The 27953-nt window shown below is 48.3% G+C and overlaps 1 protein-coding gene and 1 long non-coding RNA gene across 2 annotated transcripts; both read left to right on the top strand.

Annotated features, from left to right (window-relative positions):
• The first annotated feature begins 688 nt into the window (after positions 1-688).
• LOC132381444 (uncharacterized) lies at positions 689-18125 on the top strand. The gene is made up of 2 exons (XR_009508037.1): positions 689-3476; positions 4157-18125. It is a non-coding gene; the product is annotated as an uncharacterized LOC132381444 (long non-coding RNA).
• A 7540-nt stretch (positions 18126-25665) lies between these two features.
• LOC132381443 (ADP-ribosylation factor 6-like) lies at positions 25666-26890 on the top strand. Its single transcript, XM_059950846.1, has one exon. It carries the CDS (start codon positions 26119-26121, stop codon positions 26644-26646), a length of 528 nt encoding a protein of 175 aa, XP_059806829.1. The 5' UTR covers positions 25666-26118; the 3' UTR covers positions 26647-26890.
• The last annotated feature ends 1063 nt before the right edge of the window (positions 26891-27953 follow it).

The following is a 27953-nucleotide window of genomic DNA, read 5'->3' as shown; positions in this document are numbered from 1 at the left end:
GACACGGTCCCGTTTGCCCTCCCAGTTTCTCACGCGGAGTTTGCGGTGGTGACCTGCCTGCAGATTTATACTGAAGAAATTATTGATTCACTGTGACGAATTCCAAAGAAGCTGAGGGCGACGGTTCATTTAAAGCGGAATTGGCTTTTTAAAGCGTGATTTAGTAAGCGAGTCACATATGGACGGAGTGAAACCCCTTCATTAACCGCTCGTGCTTGATCATTTGTTTTTTCCGCTGGCTGTTAAAGTGAATACCTTGACTATGCGCACACGTTTCCACTGGGCAAGATTTCTCACTCACTGGTCAGTACGATTTAGAGGGATCACCGCTCTCCGCGCCTCGGGCAGCAAACTTTTTTAACGTTCAACCCAGCGCCACCCAGATGGAGAGGAGCCGGCCGGATTTGAACTCGGGACCCCTCCCGTCCAAGTCCGGCGCTGATGCCATTACACCAGCGGCTGGCAAGTGTGGATTGGCCAGCTGTCAAAACAAAAAGTCCCATGAGTTGGTGCCAGGAACTGTGGTTATAATATAAAACGTAACGGACGCTGCCCCGATGAGATTCGCTACTCTCGTTACTGGGGTGATAGGATTGTTCTGTCACCAACATTTAATGAAATTCTTTGAAGTTTATGGGGTAGAGGAGCGGTAAGATCCTAAACGGTGTGTGACACGGTAGGTGTGGAGACGTTTCCACGGGTGGGAGCGTCTCGGGGGGGGGGCAGTCATTTAAAGCTGTGACACAGGGGACTTTCTACTTGCAAAAGGTGGTGAACTTCTGGAACTTTCTGGGGAGTTGTGGAAAATTCACTAGATTCATTGATAATTTTTTAATGTATGAGGAGCATTTGAAGTCTCTGGGTGTGAACTCTATGAAGTTCAGAAGGCTGGGGGGGGGGGTTACCACCAGCTACTGAAAGGCCTGAATAGGGTGGACGTGAAGTATTTCCATTAATAAGAGAGTCGTAGAAAAGGGCAGCGCAGAAATGAGCCATTTGGCCCATCTAGTGCATGCTGAAACCATTTAAACTGCCTACTCCCATCAACTCGCACTGGGACCGAAGCCTTCCATTTCCTTGCCATCCATGTAACTGTCCAAACTTCTCGTAAACGTTTGAAATCGAGCTCGCGTGTATCACGTGCTGGCAGCCCATTCCATACTCTGAGCGAAGAAGTCCCCCCCCCCCCCCCGTGGTCCCCTCAACCTTCCCTAGGGTCCGGGAGCACGGCCTCAGAATAAAGAAGAGACGAGGCGGGACTTCGGCGAATCTGCAGGTTTTGTTGTGGTGGGAGGCCGAGTTGTTGGGCGCATTTGGAGGCGGCGTTTGATGGGTGACGGCGAGAAGGCGGGAGAAGGCCTGAAAGAAAACCGGTCACGATTGAATAGCAGATCCGGCGATGGGCCGAATGGTCTGATTCTGCTCCTATATGTAGTGATGTGGGAATTCGGAGCTATGGTGAACTCACACAGAAGAGGCGATGGGGCCTGAGGCAGCTCTGCAGGGATAATATCGAGTGGCGGAGCAGGTTTCAGTTCTGTCCCTCTGTTCTTACCCAGATGGGCCTTTGGGGTGTACTGTTGACTCATTTCTCATTCAGGCATTTCCTTCTCTTTCCCTTACACGAGGGGTGATTGATAAGTTCATGGCCTAAGGTAGGAGGAGTCAATTTTAGAAAACCTAGCACGTTTATTTTTCCTATATTTACACACTTAGTCCAGCGATCGTGGAGCATACGGATCCCATCTCTGTAGAAGTCGGCATCTTGGACCTCCAGAAGTGCTCCACAGCAGGGGGTGATTGATAAGTTCGTGGCCTCTTATACAGCACTCGTTACATGTACATGCAGGTCAGCTCTTTGAGTGAAAATGCAGAAAGTTTGAAGTTATTAACTCATCTCCTTCAACCTTAGGCCACAAACTCATCAATCACCCCTGCTGTGGACACTTTCTGGAGGTCCAAGATCCGTACGCTCCACGACCGCTGGACTAAGTGTGTAAATGTAGGAGGGGACTATGTTGAAAAATAAATGTGCCAGGTTTTCTAAAATTGACTCCTCCTACTTTCGGCCACGAACTTATCAATCACCCTCTCGTAATTCAATAGTAAGGTGTATAATCAATCCATACATTAGTAATTCAGGAGTCCTGAATTCGGTATGTAAAACCAGAATCAGGTTTATTATCACCGGCATGTGTTGTGAAATTTGTTAACTTACAGCTGCAGTTCAATGCAATACATAATAATATAGAAAGAAAATAAATAAGTAAATCATTTACAGTAAGTATATTTATGTATATTAAATATACATAATATTTCTATAGTTGTACCATGGAGAGCATTCTGACAGGCTGCATCACTGCCTGGTACGGAGGGGCTTCTGCACAGGACTGAAAGAAGCTGCAGAGGGTTGTAAATCTAGTCAGCTCCATCTTGGGTACTAGCCTACAAAGTACCCAGGACATCTTCAGGGAGCGGTGTCTCAGAAAGGCAGCGTCCATTATTAAGGACCCCCAGCACCCAGGATGCACACTCAGCGATTCAGGAACAATTTCTTCCCCTCTGCCATCCGATTCCTAAATGGACATCGAACCCTTGGACACTACCTCACTTTTTAAAATATACAATTATTTCTGTTTTTTTGCATGATTTTAATCTATTCAAGATACATACGCTGTAAATTGATTTACTTATTATTATTTTTTCTTCTAGATTATGTATTGCATTGAACTGCTGCTGCTAAGTTAACAAATTTCATGACACATGCTCGTGTTAATAAACCTGATTCTGGTTCTAAATAGTTAGATTCAAAATAATGGAAAACAGAAATAATATGTTAAAAAAAAGAGTGAGATATTGTTCATGGTTCAATGTCCATTAACGATGGATGTCACCTTTCAGAGGCACTGCTCCTTGAAGATGTCTTGGGTGCTACGAAGGCTAGTACCCTTGATAGAGATGACTAATTTGACAGCTCTCTGTAAGTTCTTTCAGATCTAGTTTGAGAATACATAATTGAAATCTGTAAGTAGAATAGTGAATGATCTTTACAGTCCCAACATTAGGACTTCCCAGGTGTAGAGACTCTAAGTAAAGAACCATGTCAGGACATAAACCGCTCCGCAAACCCTCATCTGAGACCCTCCCACCCGGGCAGTGTTCCCAGCCTCTTTAGTGTCGTGGACCCATATCATTAAGCTAGGGGTCCATGGACCCCTAGTGGACAACCCATGCGTTAGTGGAAACATCTCAACGTCTACCCTTTCACACACCGTTTAGGATCTTACGTGTTTTAGTAAGCTCACCTCTCATTCCAATAAGCTTCAAAGAATTCAGAATCAAAATGAGAATCAGACTATGAAGCAACACACACACAAAATGCTGGTGGAATGCAGCAGGCCAGGCAGCATCTATAGGGAGAAGCACTGTCGACGTTTCGGGCCGAGACCCTTCGTCAGGACTGACCAAAAGGAAAGGTAGTAAGAGATTTGAAAGTAGTGGGGGGAGGGGGAAATGTAAAATGATAAGAGAAGACCAGAGGGGGTGGGGTGAAGCTGAGAGCTGGAAAGGTGATTGGCAAAAGGGATACAGAGCCGGAGAAGGGAAAGGATCATGGGACGGGAGGCCTAGGGAGAAAGAAGGGGGAGGGGAGCACCAGAGGGAGATGGAGAACAGGCAGAGTGATGGGCAGAGAGAGAAAAAAAGAGAAGGGGGGGGAAAAACTAAATATTATCAGGGATGGGGTAAGAAGGAGAGGAGGGGCATTAATGGAAGTTAGAGAAGTCAATGTTCATGCCATCAGGTTGGAGGCTACCCAGCCGGTATATAAGGTGTTGTTCCTCCAACCTGAGTGTGGCTTCATCTTGATAGTAGAGGAGGCCATGGATAGACATATCAGAATGGGAATGGGACGTGGAATTAAAATGTATGGCCACTGGGAGATCCTGCTTTCTCTGGCGGACCGAGCGTAGGTGTTCAGTGAAACGGTATTTTCGCACTAGCTATATATATGCACCCAAGACTTTTCAACAGTACAGTAGATCACATTGATTTTATGGACATGCTATCAATATAAATAAGCTATCTTACGTGTTTATATTTATTGTGTGTTTTTTAAAAAAATTATATTATGCTAAATTTTTTTGTGCCATTTCAGATCCAGAGTAACACTTATTTTGTTGTCCTTTACACTTGTGTAAGAAGGGACATTAAACAATATTGAATCTCGAGGAGAGTCTGCAGATGTTGGAAGTCCAGAGCAACACACACAAAGTGCTTTATGAACTCAGCAGGTCAGGCAGCATCTATGGAGGGGAGTAAACAGTTTCGGGCCAAGACCCTTCATCAATCCCGAAGGGCTGAATTATACTGCAATGTGGGCTTGCTGGCTGGAAAAGGGTCCCCTATTCCCCACTACTGCCTGTGCTGAGAATGGGGAAGAAGGTTGTTATAAGGCATGAAAGTGAAAGATTTGTGGTCTCCAAAACCAGGCTTTTTAAGGAAACGATTAGCACGGTGCACGGTTGCATGATGTCTCAGCGCCTGTTATACTTCTGTATAATCAGCCATGTGAACGGAAGGTTGATCCAAGTGGCACCTGTTCTACATGCCCAGTTATCATTCTATTTATCTGGTTATTTATTTATTCAGTTGCAGTGCAGAGTGGACTCTGCTGGACGCTGCCCAGCAAACCCCCCCCCCCCACCCTATTTAACGCTAGCCTAATCGCGGGACAATTTACAACGACCAATTAACCTACCAACAGGTACGTCTTTGGACCGTGGGAGGAAACCGGAGCACCCGGAGGAAACCCACGCGGCCACGGGGAGAACGTTCGAACTCCTCGCAGACAGCGGCAGGAATTGAACCCGTCTCGCCGGTACCGGGAAGCTGTATGCTCGCCACTACGCTACCGTTCAGCGCCCCAAGGAGATTCACAGAAACATCATTAGGAAGAGCTCAATGGCAAGCCAACAGGTCTTAAAGAGAAGAAAGTGAGGTGGAGATGTGGGGGGGGGGGGGAAGCGAGAGATTATTTATTTATTAGAGATTCCCCAGCTATGGGTAAATAGCCCCCCTGCCTTGGGGGGGCAGACGAAGGCTACGGGAGTAAACCCAGACAGCAAATCCGGAGTGGAGCCCTCTAAGGCGACTGGACATCACTGAACGTCCTCCCGGCAGCTCCTGCAGCCAAGCTGGTGCCAAATGTCCTTTGATGAGGATGCAAGGAGGGGGGTATCTTGACGACCGGGCATCCCAGGATCCCATACCTTCTGTACGGGCTTGTGCCCTGGGGAGGTCACTCCAGAGACGCTGTTCGCAGCGACTGACCCATAGCGCGCACTGTATTCCCATCGCTCTTCGAGAGGGAGACGGATGCCAACACTGTCATCAGAGATACAACGAGACACCGCCCAAAAGAAGGCAATGTCAAACCACTTCTGCAGACAAAATCTTCCAAGGTCAATCACGGTCATGGAAAGGCCATGACTGTCCCCCGCCACATGACATGGGTTTACAAGAGATACAGCAAAGTAACAGGTCCTTGCAGCCAATGAGCCCACGCCACCCAAACACAACCAAGGGAGCTATTATCCTAGTAACCCGTATGTCTCTGTAATCTTACAGAGGTTGATAGATTGTTGATTGGTCAGGGCATGAAGGGATACAGGGAGAAGGCAGGAGATTGGGACTGAGAGGGGAAAATGGAGCAGCCATGATGAAATAGTGGAGCAGACTCGATGGGCCAAATGGCCTAATTCTGCTCCTATATCTTATGGTCTTATGGAAACCAGAGCACTTGGAGGAAATCCACGCGGTCACGGGGAGAACGTACAATCTCCTTACCGACAGTGGTGGGGATTGAACCTGGGTCTCAGGCACTGGACAGTGTTACACTAAAGGCTGATTTATTCTTGTGTGTATGGTCTACGCTGTAACCTTGATTTTCACTTCTGCGTCGCTCTACGCCATAGCGAGCATGCGTCGGTGTGCGCCAAAATGCTAGCTGGCGGTGGGGTTTCTGTGCCACCGTGTTGAGTTTCTTCGTGAGAGACACGGAAGAGGAAACGCACTTCGAACACTTTCGCGTGTCGGCGGGTGGATTTGGCGATTTGGCGATTTGGCTCATCTATTTTGCATTGGCGTACAGACACGGCGGAGAAGAAGCAACCGGAAGTGCGTAGGAGGAAATGCAATGCTGCCAAGCGGACCAATCACAGTTGTCGCGGTCTGCGTCGCCACGGCGCGCGAGTAACTTTTCTGGAGAGGTGCATGTCACCCTGCGGCGTAGAGTACGGTGTCGATGTGACACTCAAGCATAAATCAGCCTTAACTACTACACCACTGCGCCGCATCTAAGAGAACATAGCCCACCCACAACTTGTTAACTCTACAGCGTAGCAGTTAGTACAGTGCTGTGACAGCGTTGGAGTTCAGAGTCCAATTCGGACATCGTCTGCAAAGAGCCTGTATGTCCTCCCCATGACCTCATGGGTTTCCTCCCACAGTACGGTCAGTAGGTTAATTGGTCGCCGTAACTCGTCCCCTGATAAGACCAGAGTTAAATCGGTAGGTTGCTGCGTGGCGCAGTCTGAAGGGAGGAAACGCTGTATCTCCAAATGAAAAGTTTAAAATATGTCTTTGGAATGTGGGAGGGAACAGGAGGACGTGGAGGAAACCTGCACGGTCATGGACAGAACGTTAAAAACCCCTTTTACAGAGAGCGGTCGGAGCTGAACTCCAACCGGCGCTTGCTGTCACGGTAAATCGTTGTGCTGACCGCTACAGTACCGTGCGAAGATCTTATTCTAAAACTCGGGGTCTAAGCAGCTGGAGGCTCACCTGTCAGTCATACGATGCCTCGGATAGGGTGAATGCATGGAATCTTTTACCCAGGGGTGGAAAATCAAACACTGCAAGGCATGTATTTATGGTTACAGGGGGAACTAAAGATCAATATTTTCATACAGAGGGTGATTTGTGGATTAATTGCTGGAGGAAATGGTCCAGGTAGGTTCATTAACATCTCAAAGACACGGTGCATTGCCTGATATCAGGAGGCAAAGGGTAGGAATAAAGGGGGCCTTTTCTGGTTAGCTGTCGGTGTCGGGATGCTTCTTTTCACGTTACACGTCACTGATATGGATTACAGAATGGACGTCTTTGTGGCCAAGACTGCAGATGGTACAAAGATGGGTGGAGGGGCAGGTAGTGCTGAGGAAGCAGGGAGTCTGAGGAAGGACAGACAGATTAGGAGAATGGGCAAAGAAAGGGCGGATGGAATATAGAGTAGGGAATTGCAAGATCATGCACTTTGGTAGAAGGAATGACGGTGTAGACTATTTTCCAAACAGGGAGGAAAAATTCAAATATCAGAGGGACCGGGGGATTTGGAAGTTCTAATGCAGGTTTTCTCCACCAAGAGGACCACAACCACTTCATTGAGTTTGGAGGTTTGCGTGCCTCAATGACCTTGAGGCTGTGTCGGCTGGAGTCAGGGCTTTATGCTTTGACTCTTGGTAGGGTCACCCATGACAGACAGGTCAGAGGGTAGAGGTCAGACTAAGAGTGTCCACCGGTCCTCCAGGTTCGGGGGTTCAGCTCAGGGCTAAGAACCTTGACTGGTCAAAAAAGAATTGTTGTACAAACAGCAATGAAGATTTACTACCCTAAACACTAGTAACATAAAGGGCATTTGATGATGAAGATGCAGGATTCCCTAAAGGATAATTTGCAGCTTGAGTTACTGGTAGTTGTTGACAATGTTAGCATTCATATTGAGAGAGCTAGAATATAAAAGCAAGGATGTAATTTTAAGGAAGAGTGTGCCGGGAGAAGTTGGGTGCATCAGGAGGAGAGAGAAAGAACAGGGGATAAGTGTTGCATGAAATTGGAAAGTTCAATGATTGTGTTGTTGGTGTGTGCCCCACCCAGGGGAATATGAGATGTCAATCTTGTAGTTAGCGTTGGGACTCACTCTGGGAGCGAAGGAGGCCGAGGGCAGCCAGGTCGGTGTGGGAATGGTTTCTGAGGTGAAATGACTTATAACCAGGATGTCAGGATGGCCATTGTGGTGTTCCTACCATTACTGAACTATTCCCAACACTATTCCCGACTCTCACGGACTCTTCATCTCATGTTCTCAATATTTATTGCTTATTTATTATTATTGTTTCTTTTTTTCTTTCTTTTTGTATTGCACAGATTGTTGTCTTTTGCTCACTGGTTGAATGCCCTGTGGTTGCGGTCTTTCGCTGATTCTATTATGAGTCACTGACCCATAGAGAACTACAGCACAGAAACAGGCTCTTCGGCCCATCTAGTCCATGCCGAAACCACTTAACCTACCGACTCCCATCGACCTGCACCGGGATCATACCCCTCCACACCCCTCCCATCCACATACCTACCTAAACTTCTCTTAAACATTGAAATCGAGCTCATGTACACCGCTTGTGCTGGCAGCTCGTTCCACCCTCTTGAGTGAAGAAGTTTCCCCTCATGTTTCCCTTTAAACTTTTCAACTTTCTCCCTTAACCCATGACCTCTGGCTGTAGTCCCACACAACCTCAGAGGGAAAAACCTGCTTGTATTTATCCTATTATACCCCTCATAATTTTGTATAACACTATCAAATCTCCTCTCCATCTTATACATTCTAAAGAATACAGTCCTAACCTATTCAATCTTTCCTTATAACCCAGGTCCTCCAGGCCTGGCAACATCTTTGTAGATTTTCTCTGAGCCCTTTCAAGCTAATTTCCATCTTTCCTGTAGGTGGGTGACCAAAAGTGCACAAAATACTCCAAATTCATGTGCCAAGATGGCGGCGCGATGCAGCTTGCGGCGGCCACTCCAGAGCTGATTATCTGTTATTTGCGAAGCGGGGTGTCGTGTGCAATCATAATCGGATGAACGACGGACGTGGGAGCACGGAGGAACATCGGGAAATCTCCAGGAAGACCTTCTTCGTTGCTGCTGCTGCTGTGAGGTCCGGGGCTCTGCTGGGAAGAACAGGCCCCCAGTCCTCGGGGTCGCGTTGCCGATGGCCGTTGGCGGGGACGTCTTAATACGCTCGGCAGAGGATGGTGCTCGGAGAAGCTGTGCCTGAGGGGATGGTCGATGGACTTGGAGTCCGCTGCGGTCAGGTTGCTTTCGCTGTGTGCTGCGTCTGCGAGGCTGGGCTCGACGGAGCTTTCATTGTGTGCTGCGTCTGCGAGGCTGGGCTCGACGGAGCTTTCATTGTGTGCTGCGTCTGCAAGGCAGCGCCGTGGAAGTCCATAGCGGGGGTATTCCCTTCTGCCGCTGGCGTGGGATGGCGAGTCAAATCAGGACCTTGAGGACTTGTGGAATCTGTGTGGTGATTTCTTTCGAACTTATAGTCTTTTAACATCTTTGGACTATTTTTACTGTGCCCATGGTCTGTTTTTTTTTAATCAATTTTGCTATTGTTTGCACTGTTGTAACTATGTGGTTTTGTGCAGGTCTTATAGCTTTAGTTTTTGGTCTTGTTTGTCTGGTGGATTTGGAGCTCCTTTCCGGGGAACGCGCTAAGACGGTAGCGTGATATTAATATGCAGCAGCCTCTCCGGACTCTGGATTGGGGATTGCCAAACGTTATGTGGATTTTCTGGTGTAGTCAGTTTTGTCATGTGCTTTTGTGATATCATTCTGGAGGAACGTTATCTCATTTTTTAACTGCATTGCATTTTTGTTTTCTAAATAACAAAAAACTGAATCTGAATCTGAATACTCCAAATTAAACCTCACCAATGTCTTGTACAACTTTGACATAACACACCATCTCCTGTACCCAATACATTGATTTGTGAAGGTCAATGAGCCCTGATTATTGGATTTACTGAATATGCCCACAAGAAAATGAATCTCTGTGTTGTATATGGTGACATATATGTGCTTTGATAATAAGTTTACTTTGAACTTTAAAAAATGGTTGCCTTGTTTATATTTGGTCAATGTAGATGAAGCCACATCAGGAGCCTGGTATGCAGAGGGCAAGATGTACCTAGGAGGATCTTTGTCTCAGCCAGGAGAGCTGTATTGGTCCCCTAGATGGAGGTAAAGGGAGGAGGTCCAGGGGTGGGTGTTGCATCTCCTCTGGTTACAGAGGTCCTCACAACCGTCCTCATGTTTGGTGCCAGGAATGGACACCAAACACCCGCTGCGGGCAGATCGACACACACACACCGAAAAAAAAGCAGGTTGGCACCCATGGAAATGAACAGTCGACACTTCAGGCCAAGACCCTTCCTCGGGGTTGGAGAGGAAGGGGGGGAAGACGCCAGAATAAAGAAAGAATGGGAAAGTGGTGGGGGGGACACCTGGAAGGTGATGGGTGAAGCCAGGTGGGTGTGAAAGGCCAAGGGCCGGAGAGGAAAGAATCTGATAGGAGAGGAGAGGAGAAAGGGAAGGAGGAGGGGACCCAGAGGGAGGTGAGAAGAGGCCAGAGTGGGGAATAGAAAAAGAGGGGAGCAAACTGTTGTTTTGTAAAGCATTATCATGACTTTCTTGTCCTTGTTCACTGTGCCCCACACACAAATCCTTCATGCCATTTTAACTGCGTTCCTGACACATCCAATGACTCAAGCATACAGTGTATTCCCCCAGATCTCTCAGCTCCTTTATCCAGTTTATTAGACCACAGGATATAGGAGCAGAACGAGGCCATTTGGCCCATCACATCTGCTCTGACATTTCATCATGGCTGATCCAATTATGCTCTTAACCCCAATCTCCTGCTTTCTCACCCCCCCATAACCCTTCATGCCCTGACGAATCAAGAATCTAACAACCTGTGCCTTAAATGTACATAAAAACTTGTGGTAATGAATTCCACAGATTCACCACTCTCCGGCTAAAGAAATTCCTCCTCATCTCCATTCTAAAAGGATGCCCCTCTATTCTGAGGCCGTGTCCTCTGGTCTTAGACTCTCCCACCACAGGAAACGTCCTCTCCACATCCACTCTATCGAGGCCTTTCACTATTCGATAGGTTTCAATGAGGTCACCCCTCATTCTTCTGAATTCTAGTGAATACAGGCCCAGAGCCATCAAACGCTCTTCATATGACAAGTCATTCAATCCTGGAATCATTTCGTGAGCCTCCTTTGAACCCTCTCCAGTTTCAGCACATCCTTTGTAAGATAAGGGGCCCAAAACTGCTCACAATACTCCAAGTGAGGCCTCACCTGTGCTTTATAAAGTCTCAACAATATATCTTTGCTTTTATATTCTAGTCCTCTTGAAATGAATGCAATTGCATTTATATTACCTCTTTCCAATCTTCTTCCAGAAATGTAACACCTGAGATTCCCCTACATTAAATTTTGTCTAAGACTTGTCCACTTATTCCAGCAACCTGTCTGTTTCCTCTTGGAGTCTATTGGTTCTTAGTTACCTACTAGTTGTTAGCTCCATGTAAATGCACTCGTTAGATAGCAGTGAGGGGTCAAAGTCAATGTTCAAAGTGAATTCATAAAGTACGTATGACCAAGTCCTAAAGAAACTGGCGGAGATCCTGGAGACCTGCAGGCGGGATGTGAGAGGTGGCCTTTCCCCAGTGGGACGGCAACTCATCCCATTTGTAATGGGCGCTGAATGCCGCCCAAGGGCTCCTCTCCACAGGCATGGAGTGGAGCATGGGGGCAGATAGCTACAGTTCCCCGCAGTAATCACCACCACATCTCTCCATAGTCCTCATTGAGTTAACCAACCTAAGGAATGGAGGGGAGGCTGCCCATGGGCAGAAGAGGCTGATGTATTCAGACCTGGCAGCTGAGTGTGAGAGTGTGCGTCCTTAACTCCTGGTGGCGTCGTCGGGGCGCCGTCACGACAAGCTTTTTACACCGACCCTTTTGGCGATTGCTCATCGTACGGCGTGTCCTGGACATCTGAAACCTGGTGGAGCCCATCCCTCTCCAGGTTTTTATTTACGAGGTCAAGCTGCTAGCTCGACGCTCGCCCCAGGCACGGACGGAAAGCGTGCAAGGGAGCCGGCCGGGTTCGAACTCGGGACCTCTTGCCCCGGAGCCCAGCGCTAATGCCGCTACACCACCAGCCGGATGCAGCTGAGTGTCAGGACCATCATCTACCCCATGGAGGAAGGCTGCCAGGGCTTTGTCGCCACGGCAACGACAAGGTTAGTCCACAATATGGCAGTGTCTGGAGTGAGGCTCGGGAGACCCGCCCGAGAGAAAAGGGCAGCGCTTGGCTGCGGCTGAGGAGGAACGACGGAAACTGGGGGACCGGCTAACGCCATCGAAGGCTGCAGGTGCTGGCAGGGAGACATCCCTACCACTGCTCCAGCAAACATTAGTGAATGGTGGTCCCTGGCAGACGTCCCTGCAGCTGACCCAAGGGCACTGTTGAAGATGCGGCAGACAGCAATGCCAAGCAGGAAACAACATCTTCCTGTAGATCACTCAAAGTGCTGATGGAGTCCTCGGCCCGAAACGTCGACAGCGCTTCTCCCTGTAGATGCTGCCTGGCCTGCTGCGTTCCACCAGCATTTTGTGTGTGTTGTTGTTAACGTCGACAGTGCTTCTCCCTGTAGATGCTGCCTGGCCTGCTGCGTTCCACCAGCATTTTGTGTGTGTTGTTGTTAACGTCGACAGTGCTTCTCCCTGTAGATGCTGCCTGGCCTGCTGCGTTCCACCAGCATTTTGTGTGTGTTGTTGTTAACGTCGACAGTGCTTCTCCCTGTAGATGCTGCCTGGCCTGCTGCGTTCCACCAGCATTTTGTGTGTGTTGTTGTTAACGTCGACAGTGCTTCTCCCTGTAGATGCTGCCTGGCCTGCTGCGTTCCACCAGCATTTTGTGTGTTTTGCTCGAATTTCCCACATCTGCAGATTTCCTCGTGTTTGCATCTTCCTGTAAATCTCATTATCACCATATATACAACCCTAAGATTCTCATTTTTTGCAGGCAAAGTTCAAAGTAAATTTATTATCAAAGTGCATAGTTGTCACCATATATTTCTCCCTGTATCCTGTCATATCAATGACAGTATCTTACAACATAAAGCATATAACATAAAATGTATCTTATAACATACTTAACTCCTCTGCCATTTCTGTGTTTCCACATCTATTTCCCAACACTCATTCTCTTGGGCCTCTGTTTACTTTGATTTTTCTCTTCTTATGGACTTTTTAAAGTTCAAGGTAAACTTATTATCAAAGTACATCTAGATCACCGTATACAGCCCTAGATTCAGTTTCCTGCAGGAAATTCTATAACCATAGACAATAGGTACAGGAGTAGGCCATTCAGCCCTTCGAGCCAGAACTGCCATTCAATGTGATCTTGGCTGATCATCCACAATCAGTACCCCATTCCTGCCCTCTCCCCATATCCCTTGACTCCACTATCTTTCAGAACTCTGTCTAACTCTTTCCAGAAAGCATCCAGAGAATTGGCCTCCACTGCCTTCTGAGGCAGAGCATTCCATAGATCCACAACTCTCTGGGTGAAAAAGTTTTTCCTCAACTCTGTTCTAAATGGCCTACCCCTTATTCTTAAACTGTGGTCTCTGATTGTGGGCTCCCCCAACATCGGGAACATGTTTCCTGCCTCTATAGTGTCCAATCCCCTAATAATCTTATATGTTTCAATCATGATAGTATCAATGAAAGACCGGACAACAGGGTGGACAACAAACTATACAAATACAAAAAGAATTAAATGATAATAAGTAAGAAATAAATATCAAGAACATGAGATAGAGTCCCTGAAATTGAGTCTATAGGTTGTGGAAACAGTTCAGTGATGGGGCAAGTCAAGTTGTCCCCTCTGGTTCAAGAACCTGATGGTTGAGGGGTAATAACTGTTCCTGAACCTGGTGGTGCGAGTCCTGAGGCTCCCGTACCTTCTCCATTTGCTTATGGGCATACTCAATATTTTTTTACAAAAAGGCAGAGGATAGAATTCATGAAAAGTTCAACGTAAGCGGTGGCAAGCAAGCAACGTGAAAGAGATGTGAGAAGCACGGAGGAACATCTGGTGGGACTTTTGAAATGCCTGTTTCGCTGCCGCTGCTACTGTGCGATCGGAGAAATCTCCGGAGAGGAAGGCCCCGAATCCTCGGCTTTGCCCGTGGCTTGGCGGCCGGGGCCGGGGTCGAAGCGTTCGGCAGAGACGGTGCTCGGTGTCGGAGGGCTGATCGGAGGCTCGAAGTTTTCGGACGGACTGGGAGTTGGCTGTGGTCGGAGCTCCCAAAGTGCTGTATCGGCAAGCTGCAGCGCTGGAGGTTCATGGCAGGAAGAGTTTTTCTTCCTTCTACTGTCTGCGTGAGATGATGGGCTGCCGAGACTTTGAGACTTTCTTTTAAACCGTGCATGGACTGCTCGTTATCAGATTACGGTATTGCTTTGCACTGTTGAAACTATGTGTTATAATTATGTGGTCTTTGTCAATTAGTCTTTTATCAATTATGGTATTGCCTGCACTGTTGAAACTATATGTTGATTATAACTATATGTAACTGTGTGGTTTTGTGTAGGTCTTGTAGCTTTAGGTTTGTCTGATGGGTTTGTAGTTCCTTTCCGGGGAACGTGCTAAGACGGTAGCGCGATATCGATATGCAGCAGCCTCTCCGGACTCTGGATTGGGGATTACCAAACGTTATGTGGTCTGTTTTGTGCTTTTTCGTGATATCATTCTGGAGGAACGTTGTCTCATTTTTTAACTGCATTGTATTTGTGGTTTATAGATGACAATAAACTGAATCTGAAGAGACGGAGACAGGCGGTCAGACAAGAGAGATGCCCACAGTGCTTCAGAGGCACGATCCAGTGACACCGTGAGACAAAGTGTTCTCCAACACACTCCAATCTGCATCACGTTCGACAGGGGTTGTACTGAGAGCATCCCAAGCAGCTGCATCACTGCCTGGTTCGGAAATTGCACCATCTCGGATCACGAGACCCTGCAGCGGATAGTGAGGTCAGCTGAGAAGATCACCGGGGTCTCTCTTCCCGCCATCACGGACATTTACACCACACACTGCATCCGCAAAGGAAACAGCATCATGAAGGACCCCACACACTCCTCATACAAACTCTTCTCCCTCCTGCCATCTGGGAAAAGGTACCGAAGCATTCGGGCTCTTACGACCAGACTATGTAACAGTTTCTTCCCCCAAGCTATCAGACTCTTCAATACCCAGAGCCTGGACTGACAACTTACAACTATTGTCCTGTTTATTATTTACTGTAATGCCTGCACTGTTTTGTGCACTTTATGCAGTCCTAGGTAGGTCTGTAGTCTAGTGCAGTTTTTTTTCTGTGTTCTTTTCACGTAGTTCAGTCTAGTATTTGTACTGTTTCATGTAGCACCATGGTCCTGAAAAAACATTGTCTCATTTTTACTGTGTACTGTGCCAGCAATTATGGTCAAAATGACAACAAAAAATGACTTGACTTGATGTTGGATATCCAAACCACGGGCACAAAAGGCTGAAGGAGATCAACGAGCCCAGGCAGCATTCATGGAAATGACCAATTAACCTACCTTTGGACTGTGGGAGGACCCGAGAAAACCCACGCGGTCACAGGGAGAACATACAAACTCCTTGCAGGCAGCAGCGGGGATTGAACTCGGGTCGCCGGTATTTGTAAAGCGTTGTGCTGACCGCTACACTACAGCTGCGCCCCAGTTCAGGGGCTCGAGAAACCCAGAAGGCCAAAGCTCTACGGCAACTCCAGAGGACCACAGGGCTCGCAACTGGGCGGGGCGGTTGGTATTACATGGCACCACCCAGCACGGCTCCCTTCATACGCCGTGTCTTGGGCATTGCAAAGCGTCCCTGGACACCTAAAACTTGGTGTTGCACGGAGCAACCGAGCAGAACCCGAGCGCAGGACACGGGCACGGGGATTGAGTTGGGGACGCGGGCGCAGGCATGAACGTTGAACAGCAAACCGGAGGAATCTTGACACAGAGACGGAGTTCTCTTGGAATATCTTGAAGCTGAAGCTGGACTTAGGACACCAGTAGTGCAATCAATACTTCAGTGTAAATACAGAGTAATACCCCCCCCCCCAGTACATGCTCGCAATACAAATACCAGACAATACATCCAAAAGCGAGTAAATTTATAGTTATTTCTTAGTGATGGGTTAGTAGAAGCTGATAACCTAAAGGCGCCAAATCAGTAAGTTTATCAGCTTGTGCGCATAATATTTTAATACGTTGGAGCTCACGCCTCCGGTTCCATCCCCAACGACCTTCCGAGCCTCCGGCCACCGTCCGAACCGCCAACGTCCAGTATCCTCTGCTCTGGAACCGCTGTCCGCTCCTCACACGTCCGTTCCCCTCGCTCACCTCCCGATAAAGACCGCGAACTCCCCTCAGCTTACACATACACGATAGCAAAACCATTCTCCACTGGTTAGTTTCCCCCTTATCAGTAGTCATAACCCAAACATACCAGACACAGAAACCCATTACAGCATTGAATAACGTTACAGAGAGGCCATTTCATTATAACAATGAAATAATGAATTGTTTCATTATAACAATACGTTTTGTTAGCATGACCAGTTAACATCACTGTTACTGGTACTGGGAGCCCCACACAAGTTTAAACTAATCCCATCCACTGCACATGATGCATATCCCTCCATGCTCAAAGTACATTTGTTACCAAAATATGTATACATTATACAACCTTGAGATTCGTCTCCTAACAGGCAGCCACGAAATGTAGACACCCATTGAAAAGGGACCGTCAATCAGCCAATGCTCAAAGAGAGAAAATAAAATCATACAAACGCTAATAGCATTCAGAACTGAAGTTTTATGAAGGACACCGAGCCAGGCATCGCTGTAGTCAGAGCAGGCCACGGCCTCAGTTCATCGCAGAGCTGAGTAAACATCGTAAGATCACAGACACGAAGCCAGGTATCACTTTAGCCAGCACAGGCCTTGGCCTCAGTTCAGCCAGTCTGTCTAAATGCCTTTTAAGTGGCTATTATTTCAGCTTCCAGTCCCTCCTCTGGCAGAGATATGCACCTGTCTCTCTGTACCCGAGAGATCTCTTTTAAACTTCGCCCTGCCATTCTATAATCTGACGTCCCCAAACTGACTAAATCTGCCGTATTTATTCCTCTTAAGTGAGTGGGCAGATGGAGTACAATGTTGGTGAATACGAAATCATCCACTTTAGAAGGGAAAATGGAAGATCAGATTATTATCTAAATGGTGAAAGATTGCAACATGCTGCTGTGCAGAGGGACTTGGGAGTGCTTGTGCAGGCTATCAAGGCAAATGGGATATTGGCCTTCATTGCTCAAGAACTTCTATAGTTGTACCATGGAGAGCATTCTGACAGGCTGCATCACTGTCTGGTACGGAGGGGCTACTGCACAGGACCGAAAGAAGCTGCAGAGGGTTGTAAATCTAGTCAGCTCCATCTTGGGCACTAGCCTACAAAGTACCCAGGACATCTTCAGGGAGCGGTGTCTCAGAAAGGCAGCGTCCATTATTAAGAACCTCCAGCACCCAGTGCATGCCCTTTTCTCACTGTTACTGTCAGGAAGGAGGTACAGAAGCCTGAAGACACACACTCAGCGATTCAGGAACAGCTTCATCCCCTCTGTCATCCGATTCCTAAATGAACATTGAAGCTTTGGACACTACCTCCCTTTTTTAATATACAGTATTTCTATTTTTGCACATTTTTTAAATAATCTATTCAATATACGTAATTGATTTACTTGTTTATCTATTATGTTTTTTTTTCTCTGTCTCTGCTAGATTATGTATCTCATTAAACTGCTGCTAAGTTGACAAATTTCCCGTCACATGCTGGTGATGATAAACCCGATTCTGATTCTCTGCTCGAGGGATTGAATTCATGAGCAGGGAGATTTTGCTGCAATTGTACAGGGTACTGGTAAAACTGCATCTGGATTACTGTGTGTGGTGAACTACATATACCGGTCTGGACATGCCCCCCCTGCTGACTGCTCCTGTGGCTCCTCCCACAGACCCCGGTATAAAGGCGATTGAGGCCTGAGCCCGGCCCTCCAGTCTCCAGGATGTAGTGTGGTGGTCAATTGCTGCTTGTTCTTTCTTCCAGTCAATAAAAGCCAATATCTCGCCTCACGTCTCAGAGAGTTACTGATGGTGCATCACTGTGTGCAGTTCTGGTCTCCTTACTTGAGGAAGGATATACTGGCTTTGGAGATTCACCAGGTTGATTCCAGAGATGAGGGGTTTCGACTATGGGGAGAGATTGAGTCACCTGGGACTGTACTCACTGGAATTCAGAAGAATGAGAGGAGATCTTATAGAAACATTTAAAATTATGAAAGGGATAGATAAGATAGAGGCAGGAAAGTTGTTTCCACTGGTAGGTGAGACTAGAACTAGGGGACATGGCCTCAAGTTCCGGGGGAGTAGATTTCGGATGGAGATGAGGAGAATTCCATTTCCCAGAGAGTGGTGAATCTGTGGAATTCTCTGCCCAATGAAGCAGTGGACACCACCTCAGTAAATATATTTAAGACAAGGTTGGATAGATGTTTGCATAGTAAGGGAATTAAGGGTGATGGGGAAAAGGCAGGTAGGTGGAGATGAGTCCATGGCCAGATCAGCCATCATCTTATTGAATGGCGGGGCAGGCTCGACGGGCCAGATGGCCGACTCCTGCTCCTATTTCCTGTATTCTTATAATTGTAAATACTTCTCTCAGACTGCCCCTCAACCTCTGACGCTCCAGACCAACACAATTCAGGCTCGTCGAATCCCTCCTAACCTTCTACTCTTTTAAATCCAAGCATCATCCTGTGAACCTGTTCTCCAACCTCCAGGCCCTTTCCTGAAACGCGGCAACCAGACCGCACGCAACGCTCTAAAACCCTGCCGAAGTTTTGTGCAGCCGTGGTGCTGTAGCGGTTAGCGCAAGCGCTCTGCGGCGCTGGCGACCGCTGATGGGAGCTGGATTCCCGCCACTGCCTGTAAGGAGTTGGTACGTTCTCCCCGTGACCTCCGGGTGCTCCAGTTCCCTCCCACAGTCCAAAGACGTAGGGGTTGGGTTTAGGGTCAGTGCGCTGTGGCCTTGCTATGTTGGCAGTGGAAGTGTGGCGACATTTGCGGGCCGCCCTCAGCACGATTTGAAGACTGTGTCGGTTGTTTACACAAACTGCACGTTTCACTTTAATGTTTCGATGCACATGTGAAAAATTAATTTAATCCTTTAACTTTAAAATGTGACTTTCCAACCTTTATACTCACGGCTCGGACTGATAAAGGCAAGTACGCAGCACGCATTTGGCCACCGCAAGGGAAGCTTGTGTCCCAAGATTTCTCTGTACATCCAAGGTTTGACCGATTGAAGATTGGGAAGGTCAGGTCATCCGATGTGGCGGGGCGAGGTGAGGAAAGATCCGAGGCTTGGTCGCCTCAAGAACCGAGCCGTATTGGAAAGGTCGGGTTCCGGCCGAGCCGAGCCAGCGGAGCCGGGACTCGGATGGGTGAAGTGCCAGGCCAGACTGAAATAGTCAGGGTGCTGGGGTCAGCAGCGAGCGACGATCCGCTTCGAGCTCACTGCTTCCGCGGGGTTTACTTGTTCCTGTGCGGGCGGGGCTGAGGCCATGGCCTGCGGCTGTTGGGCGTCTGGATCGGCTGCAGTAACACCTGGCGCTGTGAGCTTCGCTTCTGAAATGCTGTTTGCTCGCTTTCAGTGTTTGCACGGTTTGTTTATTTTTCTCTCCCTCTGCGCACTGAATAGTCTTCTTCTGTCTTTAATGGGTTCTATTCCATTTCTTTGTCTTGTGACTGCAAGTCTCAACGTTGTGTATAATAAATGTACTTTGAAACTTCAAACATCAGTGCTCCTTAGAGTCATGACAACTACTGTTTACTTTCCTCTTCAGCTATGCTTCTGCACAGCAGAGTCGATGGGCTGAATGGCCTAATTCTATTCCTGTGTCTTACCTCCCAAATAGAAACACTGCATGCCCGTCTTCGTCAAACTCCAGTTTCCCATCTTTCCAGCCGATCTATATCCTACAGTATCTTAAATGGGACTAGGTGAGATTAAGAGTTCGGCACGGACTAGGAGGGCAGAGATGGCCTGTTTTCGTGCTGTAATTGTTATATGTTATATGGTTTAGTATTGTTTGACGTCTATATAAGTGACTTCCACCCAACTCCTTTACATACAGTGTACGACAGACAACAGAGGTCCCTGCACTGATCCCTGTGGGATATCTGAGATAACAGTGTCTCAGATGGTGACAGAGTTGTGGAGACAGGAACAATGCAAGCGGCCCCGCAGTGGAGAGAGTGGAAAACATCCAGTTCCTTTGGGGCGCGGGTCTCGGACAATCTCACCTGGTCCAGGAACTACCACTGGGATTGTGAAACGGGCCCAGCAGAGATTGCACTTTCTGAGGAAGCTTAAACAAGCATCACTCCCCACTAACATCTTAACTACATTCTACAGAGGAGTGGTTGAGAGTGTGCTGACCTTTTGCATCACAACCTGGTACTCCAGCTGCAGTGCTGCCGACAAAAAAGCCTTGCAGAGGGTGGTTAGGGGAGCAGAGAAGGTTATTGGGGTCTCCCTACCTTCTGTCCAAGACCTCGTTCAGAGTCGATGCCTCCAGAAGACACGGTACATCATTAAAAACCCCTCACACCCTCTCCATGAACTGTTTGTTCTTCTGCCATCAGGTAAATGTTACAGGAGCATCAAAACTAAAACGACAAGGTTATTAAACAGCTTCCTCCCACAGGCAGTCAGACCACTAAATAGCTGCTCTATCTGACTCTGCCTTGGACACTTTTAACTTGCACTGGACACTTATAACTTGTTTTTAACTGACATGTGGCTGTTGTGTTTTACTATTTATTGTTGTGTTTATTATTTAGTGTTGCGTTTGTTGTGTTACGACTGCACTGCTCCTGGGAAACGCTGTCTCATTCTGCCCTGCAGAGCTGATGTACGGTTAGAATGACAATAAAGTTTTTGGATCTTGAATCTTGAAATCGATTTGCGGCCCAGAACCATTCCCAGTTGGGCTCACCCCCAAATGAACTCAGTGACTTTTGTGCACACTTTGAAAGGGAGAATAGAATTACACCTGCACAAATCCCTGCAGCATAGGTCACCCGGTAATACGACTTGGGGCCGACGTCAGAACATGTTTCGTGAGACCATAAGGCGCAGGGGCAGAATTAGGCCATTCCATCATGGCTGATCCCGGATCCCGCTCAACCCTGCACAAGTGCCTCTTCAGCATATCCTTTAATGCCCTGACTGATCAGGAAACGATCAACTTCTGCCTTAAGTATACCCACGGACTTGGCCTCCAACGCAGTCTGTGGCAGAGCATTCCACAGGTTCACTATTCTCTGGCTAAACAAAATCCTGTTCGAAAGGGTTGCCCCCTCAGTTTTGAGGCTGTGCCCTCTAGTTCTGGATACCCCCCCACCACAGGAAACATCCTCTCCACACCCACTCTACCTCGTCCTTTCAACAGTCGCCAGGTTTCAATGAGATCCCCACACATTCTAAATTCCAGTGAGTACAGGCCTAAAGCTGCCAAACTCTCCTCATATCGTGAGAGTGAACCCTCGCAAGGCATCAAGCCCTCAAGACTGGCTGGAGTGTTCGAGGACATTACCAATCCCTCGGTGCTACAGAGAAAGGTTCCTACCTGCTTCAAGAGGGCGACAACCACACCAGTGCCCAGGAAGAGTGGGGTGAGCTGCCTCAACGAGCAAGGACCTGGGCCTGCTGAACGCCACAATGGCTCTAGAGCAGATGCAAGCTCACTGGTTCTGCTCTTGTCCTTCGGTTGCCAGGACAACAGCAATGCCCAGGAAGAGTGGGGTGAGCTGCCTCAACGAGCAAGGACCTGGGCCTGCTGAATGCCACAATGGCTCTAGAGCAGATGCAAGCTCACTGGTTCTCCTCTTGTCCTTCGGTTGCCAGGACAACAGCAATGCCCAGGTCAGGAACCAACAGGCTCCAAAACCTGGGCCTCGGTACCTCCTTCTGCAACCCCGTTCTCAACTTGCTCGCCGGGAGACCACAGCCCGCACGGGTAAAGCCAGCATCTCCTCCTCGCTGACTATCAATGTCGGCGCACCTCAGGGCCGCCTGCTCGGCCCACTGCTCTACTCGCTCTGCACCCGTAACCTGGGGACGAGAAGGCGCACGCACAGGAGCGAGATAGATCAGCTGGTTGAGAGGTGTCACAACTCAACGTCAGTAAGGGGAAGTCTAGGAAGCACACACCAGCCCTCATCGAGGGATCAGCGACGAAAAGGGTGAGCAGTTTTAAGCTCCTGATTGTCAGCCAGCCTCTTTGAAGATCTACCCCTGGGCCCAACGTAGGCAATTGCAAAGAGGGTACGACGGCGGCTACACTTCATTAGCAATTTGAGGAGATTTCGGACGTCCCCAAAGACTCTCGAGAGTTTCTACCGGTATATCGTGTTTGGCCTATCCTAACCGGTTACATCACCGTCTCGAATGGAGAGCCGCCACAAAGGGTTGGAAAAGTCTGCGGGAGGTTGTAAACTTAACCACCTCCGTCATGGGCCCCAGGCTCCCCAGGATCGAGGACGTCTTCAGAAGGTGATGCCTTAAAAAGGTGGCATCTACCATCCAGAATGTGCCCTCTTCTCATGGGTACCATCAAGGAGGTACAGAAGCCGGAAGGCACATACTCAATATTTCAGGAACAGCTTCTTCCCCTCTGCCATCTGATTTCTGAATGGACATTGAACCGTGAACACTACCTCACTGTATTTTTCTGTTTTGCTCTCTTTTAGCACTACTTAGTTAAGTTTTATTTATATAGTTACTTTATATATATATATATAATGTGTGTTTGAGACTGTTTATAAATAGAGAGAGATAGTTTTATTATGTATTGCAATGTATTTGTGCTGCAAAAACACATTTTGCAACCTGATTTAGATTCTGATACTAATTCTAAAACAGGCCATTCGGCCCACCCAATTCATGTCAGCATTTATGCTCCACTGCCATGTTTTGTCTTCAGGCAGCTGAATCTCTCTGTTCCCCTCTCCCTCACAAGCTTGTCCAGCCTCTACTTAAAGGCATCCACGCTATTTACTTGAACTACAGTTGAAGTCCCTCCCATGGTCCGCTCTCCCCTCCTATCAGATTCCTTCTTCTTTGGCCCTTTTCCCTTTCCACCAGTCACCTTCCAGCTTCTCTTCTCACTTCACCCACTCACGTATCTTCCCCCTCCCCTGGCTTCACCTTCCAGCTTGTACTCCTTCTGCCCCCCCCCCATCTTCTTATTCTGGCTTCTACCCCCTTCCTCTCCAGTCCTGGTGAAGAGCCTCGGCCCTATCCACAGACGCTGCCTGACCTGCTGAGTTCCTCCAGCATTTTGAGTGTGTTGCTTTGGATTTCCAGCAGAATCGGTTGTGTTTATTTCTTAACCACTCCCAATGGGAACAAGAACATAGGACATAGAAATCCACAGCACATTACAGGCCCTTCGGCCCACACTGTTGTGCCGACCATGTAACCTACTCTAGAAACTGCCTAGAATTACCCTACCACATAGCCCTCTATTTTTCTAAGCTCCATGTACCTATCTAAGAGTCTCTTAAAAAACCCAGTTGTGTCTGCCTCCACCATTGTCACTGGTGGTGCATTCAACACACTCACTAGTACCTGTGTGAAAAACTTACCCCTGACATCTTCTCTGTATCTACTTCCAAGCACCTTAAAACTGTGCCCCCTCGTGTTAGCCATGTCAGCCTCTGACACTCCACACAATCAGCGCCTCTCATCGTCTTGCACACCTCGATCAGGCCACCTTTCATCCTCCGTCGGGCCAAAAGGAGAACAGGTCGAGTTCACTCAACCTGTCCCAGTCAGGCGCGCTCCCCAGTTCCCTGCTGCTCCAGTGCTGGGCCTCCGGCAGGCGGTCCGTCAAGTTCACGGCCACGGAGCTGGAGCTGGAGCTGGGAGCGGGAGGTAGAACTGGGAATAATTAGCCCACGTGTATGGTTTCAACCGTTCTTTCTGAGAGTCTGAACGTGGGTGGGAAGTAGAATCAGGGTTAATGTCGCCCGCATATGTCGTGAAGTGTGTTTTAACTCTGCGGCAGCAACTCACGATAATAAAGAGAAAAAGAGAACTGGGAATATTTATATTAAATAGTTAAATTAAACCAGCAACGCAAAATAAAAAGGAAATAAAAAAGTAGTGAGGTAGTGTTCATGGGTTCAATGCCATTCAGAGATCTGATGGCGGAGGGGAGGAAGCTGTTTCTAGATGGTAACAATGAGAAGAGGGCATGTCCTGGGTGGTGGGGGACCTTAATAATGGACGCCGCCTTCCTGAAGCACCGCTCCTTGAGGGTGACCTTGATATTAAAGAGGATATTACCAGGAACAGACCCCTGAAGGGGTTACTAATTGTAAATGGGTACAGTGGCCAGACGGGAGCCCCAGGTCCCAAGCAAGGTGTGTCTGCGGGTTCAGTGTCGGGTCTCACAGGCAATGCGGGTTATGCCTGTGGAGGGAGCTGTTTTACAGCGGCCGCGGCTGAAACCGCCCCGGCCGACATCCGGGAGCCCACCTATGACACCTGTCCCGCAGCCTCCGAAGCCGGGAGCGCCGCCCCGCCACTCCGCCGGCGCAACCCCCCTCGCCAGTTTCAAAGCAAGTTTCCCAAGTCACCTTGAAACCAAAATGTATCATTTCTTTAAAAAAAATTACATACTTTTGTCTATTATTCGCTGCGGGTGAATTTTAATACGAATCCTTTCTTAATCCAGTATCAGACCCCACTCGCAATCAATATTTATCGTTAGGAAGCTATATTCTATATTATACTACAGATAGACTTCTCCTTTCTGACTAATTTCTCTGCCCCTGGATTAGGTTAGGGAAATCTTTATTGCATTTTTTATTTTACGCGAACGCAAATTAAAATTAAAAAACACACACAGAGAGTGAAGGAAATGGTAAATCTACAACACACTGTCAAGGTATCGGAGAGGGGAGGGTCAGATAAGTCCGATTAGATGCCCCCACCCCGAATCCAAATTCTTCAAGATGGACATCCCCCAGTTCCTTGGGTTTTGGGGGAGGAGGTGACACCTCCCTGTAACGTGGACTTGAGGTGAAAGTTTAAGTTGGGGGCACCCCAGCGCCAGTTCCCGACCGGGGCTGCCGGATCCGTGCGTTCTGAATCGGGGCAGACCTTTCGTGCACCAGCGGCCGTGGCTGAGACGTCAGGGCGGCGGGGCGTGCTCGGCAAGAATTCACTGCAGCTTGAATTTGAACTTCATCTCGGGGCCTTAACGATTAAAAATGAATGACAACTTGGAAGGAGCATCAGAGAGTGAAGCCACGCCCTAGAAAGATCCTTAAGGGCGGGGGGGTGTCAGGAGAGAGACAGACAATAATTTTTGCCCTGACGTGTTAAACATTCACAATTATCCAGCAAGAAATGCCGGACTTTTTTTTTGAAATATATGGAATCGGGTGATTCAGACCTTCGACGCTTTTATGAAACCGACCGTTTTCAGCATGATCTAATCCTCCTATTGCGCCAGATGAACACAAAAGAGGCGGAGGCAATGCAATGCAAGGCCACCTTAATAGAGGGCGGGCAGTGCCATTTTAAAAGTTGCAGAATGGGAGGTGGGAGGGGGAAGTGTGTGCGCATGCTCTGACGGTGCTGTAATCTACATCCGCGCCCTTTCCTCTCCGGGGCTGGGAGTTCAGTTTCATATAATTTTTTTCCCTCTCTCCTCACCAATCTATATATATAGAGAGGTCTCCGAAACTTAAGGACAAGGGGTTTAAAATCCCTGGGAAGACGAGATATGAGGTCAGAGAAGAGGAGTGCGGAAGCGGACGGGTGAGACTGTGAATCGAGGCGTTTGTTACAATTTGGAGACTTTGTATCAAAGGGCCTGTATCAACGTTCCATTGAAACTCAACGTTCCATTGATCGCCGCCGCCGCCGCAGTCTGCGCTGCTGTTTCATCTCATCGGCTATAAATTGTCCGCCTCAGTTGCCCCCCCTTCTCCCCGCATACCCCTACCCCCTTTCCCCACCCTCCCTGCCCCACCGCACCGAAGATGGGCGGCGCGTTCGCCAAGATATTCGGCAGTAAGGAGATGAGGATACTGATGTTGGGCTTGGACGCCGCCGGCAAGACCACCATCCTGTACAAGCTGAAGCTGGGCCAGTCGGTCACCACGATCCCCACGGTGGGCTTTAACGTGGAGACGGTCACCTACAAGAACGTGAAGTTCAACGTGTGGGACGTGGGAGGGCAGGACAAGATCAGGCCGCTCTGGAGGCACTACTACACGGGCACGCAGGGGTTAATCTTCGTGGTGGACTGCGCTGACCGCGATCGCATCGACGAGGCCAAGCAGGAGCTGCACCGGATCATCAACGATCGCGAGATGCGAGATGCCATCATCCTGATCTTCGCCAACAAGCAAGACCTGCCCGATGCCATGAAACCCCACGAAATCCAGGAGAAGCTGGGCTTGACCAGGATTAGAGACAGAAATTGGTATGTCCAGCCGTCCTGCGCCACGTCGGGGGATGGACTGCACGAAGGACTCACATGGCTAAATTCAAATTACAAATCCTAACCGGACCCCGCGACCTGCGTTTCGTTTTATTTCCTCGATCGACTTGGTTGAATTAAACATTTAGAAGAGAGGGGGGAAAAATTCCTAACTTGTACCAGACACAAGTTTACTTTAATGAAAGCAATTTTTTTTCTCTTGTTTCGGGAGGGTGCGAGGAAATTCTGCAAACCAGTTAACTGCGGCTTCTGGACTCATCTCAATTCATTCTACCGAGGGCCCCGACTTACGAGGGACACCATTGGAGGTGACTTTCGGGCGGGAGGGGAGGGTTTGTAATATATGCACACAGGCTATGCAATGGCGGGACAAATTCCTTAAAGGCTGCTGCTCGGTGGGGGGGGGGGGGGGGGGGGGAGGAGGGGGTGGAAATCTCCCAAACTTCCAGTCGATCAATATTGATTTTTTTTTTGTTTTTTTGTTGACATACTTGTCCGTGATATTATGCAAACGAAACCAGGTGCGTTTCAAGTCGGGAGATATTTTGCCCCCCCCCCCCCCCACCCATCGTGCCCCTGACCTAAAAAAGACCAGTAAATCTCCTGGGCCAACCATGCCCACTTATATTCGGTATTTCTGCACTGTAAAAGGGGGTTTGGGCACGGAAAGGGTGGCTTGTTTTTTATATATATATATAAAAGGGAAGGTTGACGTTTCCGAGATCTGGTGCCCCTCCCTCCTCCCCTTTAACACAGGAACCTGGGTTGTTCTGATTACGGAGTGGGTTAGGCAAGTTTCCTCCGTCCCAACCCCGGTCTCCGTCGGAGTAGAACTGCTCAAGGTGACCCAACTGGTGGACTTTGTTCTGTAACCTGAGGCTGTCGGCACTTACAATAACCCCGCCATCTCCACTCTGTCACTGCGAGGTGCGGGTATAAACTGGACGGTGCTGAGTTGCGTTTTTCTTTTTTTTAAAAAAAAGAGCTTTCAACTGCGGTACAGTTTTATTAAAAGAAAACACGATATGTGCCTCTTCAGGTCTAGACTGCAGGCAAATTGAAAAATACAATTAAGACAAGTCTGCAATTTTACTTTCTGGTTTGAGGAATAGAAGGCCCGGTGTAACGGCACTCGACCCTCCCTAACACTTAAAGAGTTTTGCATTCCCGAATAATTGGCTGCATTGCAATCTTAACCTTTTCTAATGTGTACAAGGTCGTAGGAATAGAAGGGCTTTCGGCCCCGGGTTGAATCATTCCCTGAGCTCCAGTTATCCCTCTCATTTCTTTCCAAATGGTGTCCCTGACCAGTGGATCTATCGATCAGTGTTTGAAAGCTCTTAATTGGTACTGTTAGCTTACTGGGGTGGA

Source organism: Hypanus sabinus, chromosome 26, assembly GCF_030144855.1.
Source record: "Hypanus sabinus isolate sHypSab1 chromosome 26, sHypSab1.hap1, whole genome shotgun sequence".
Classification (NCBI taxonomy): Eukaryota; Metazoa; Chordata; class Chondrichthyes; order Myliobatiformes; family Dasyatidae; genus Hypanus; species Hypanus sabinus.
This window is presented reverse-complemented; position numbering and strand designations above follow the sequence as displayed.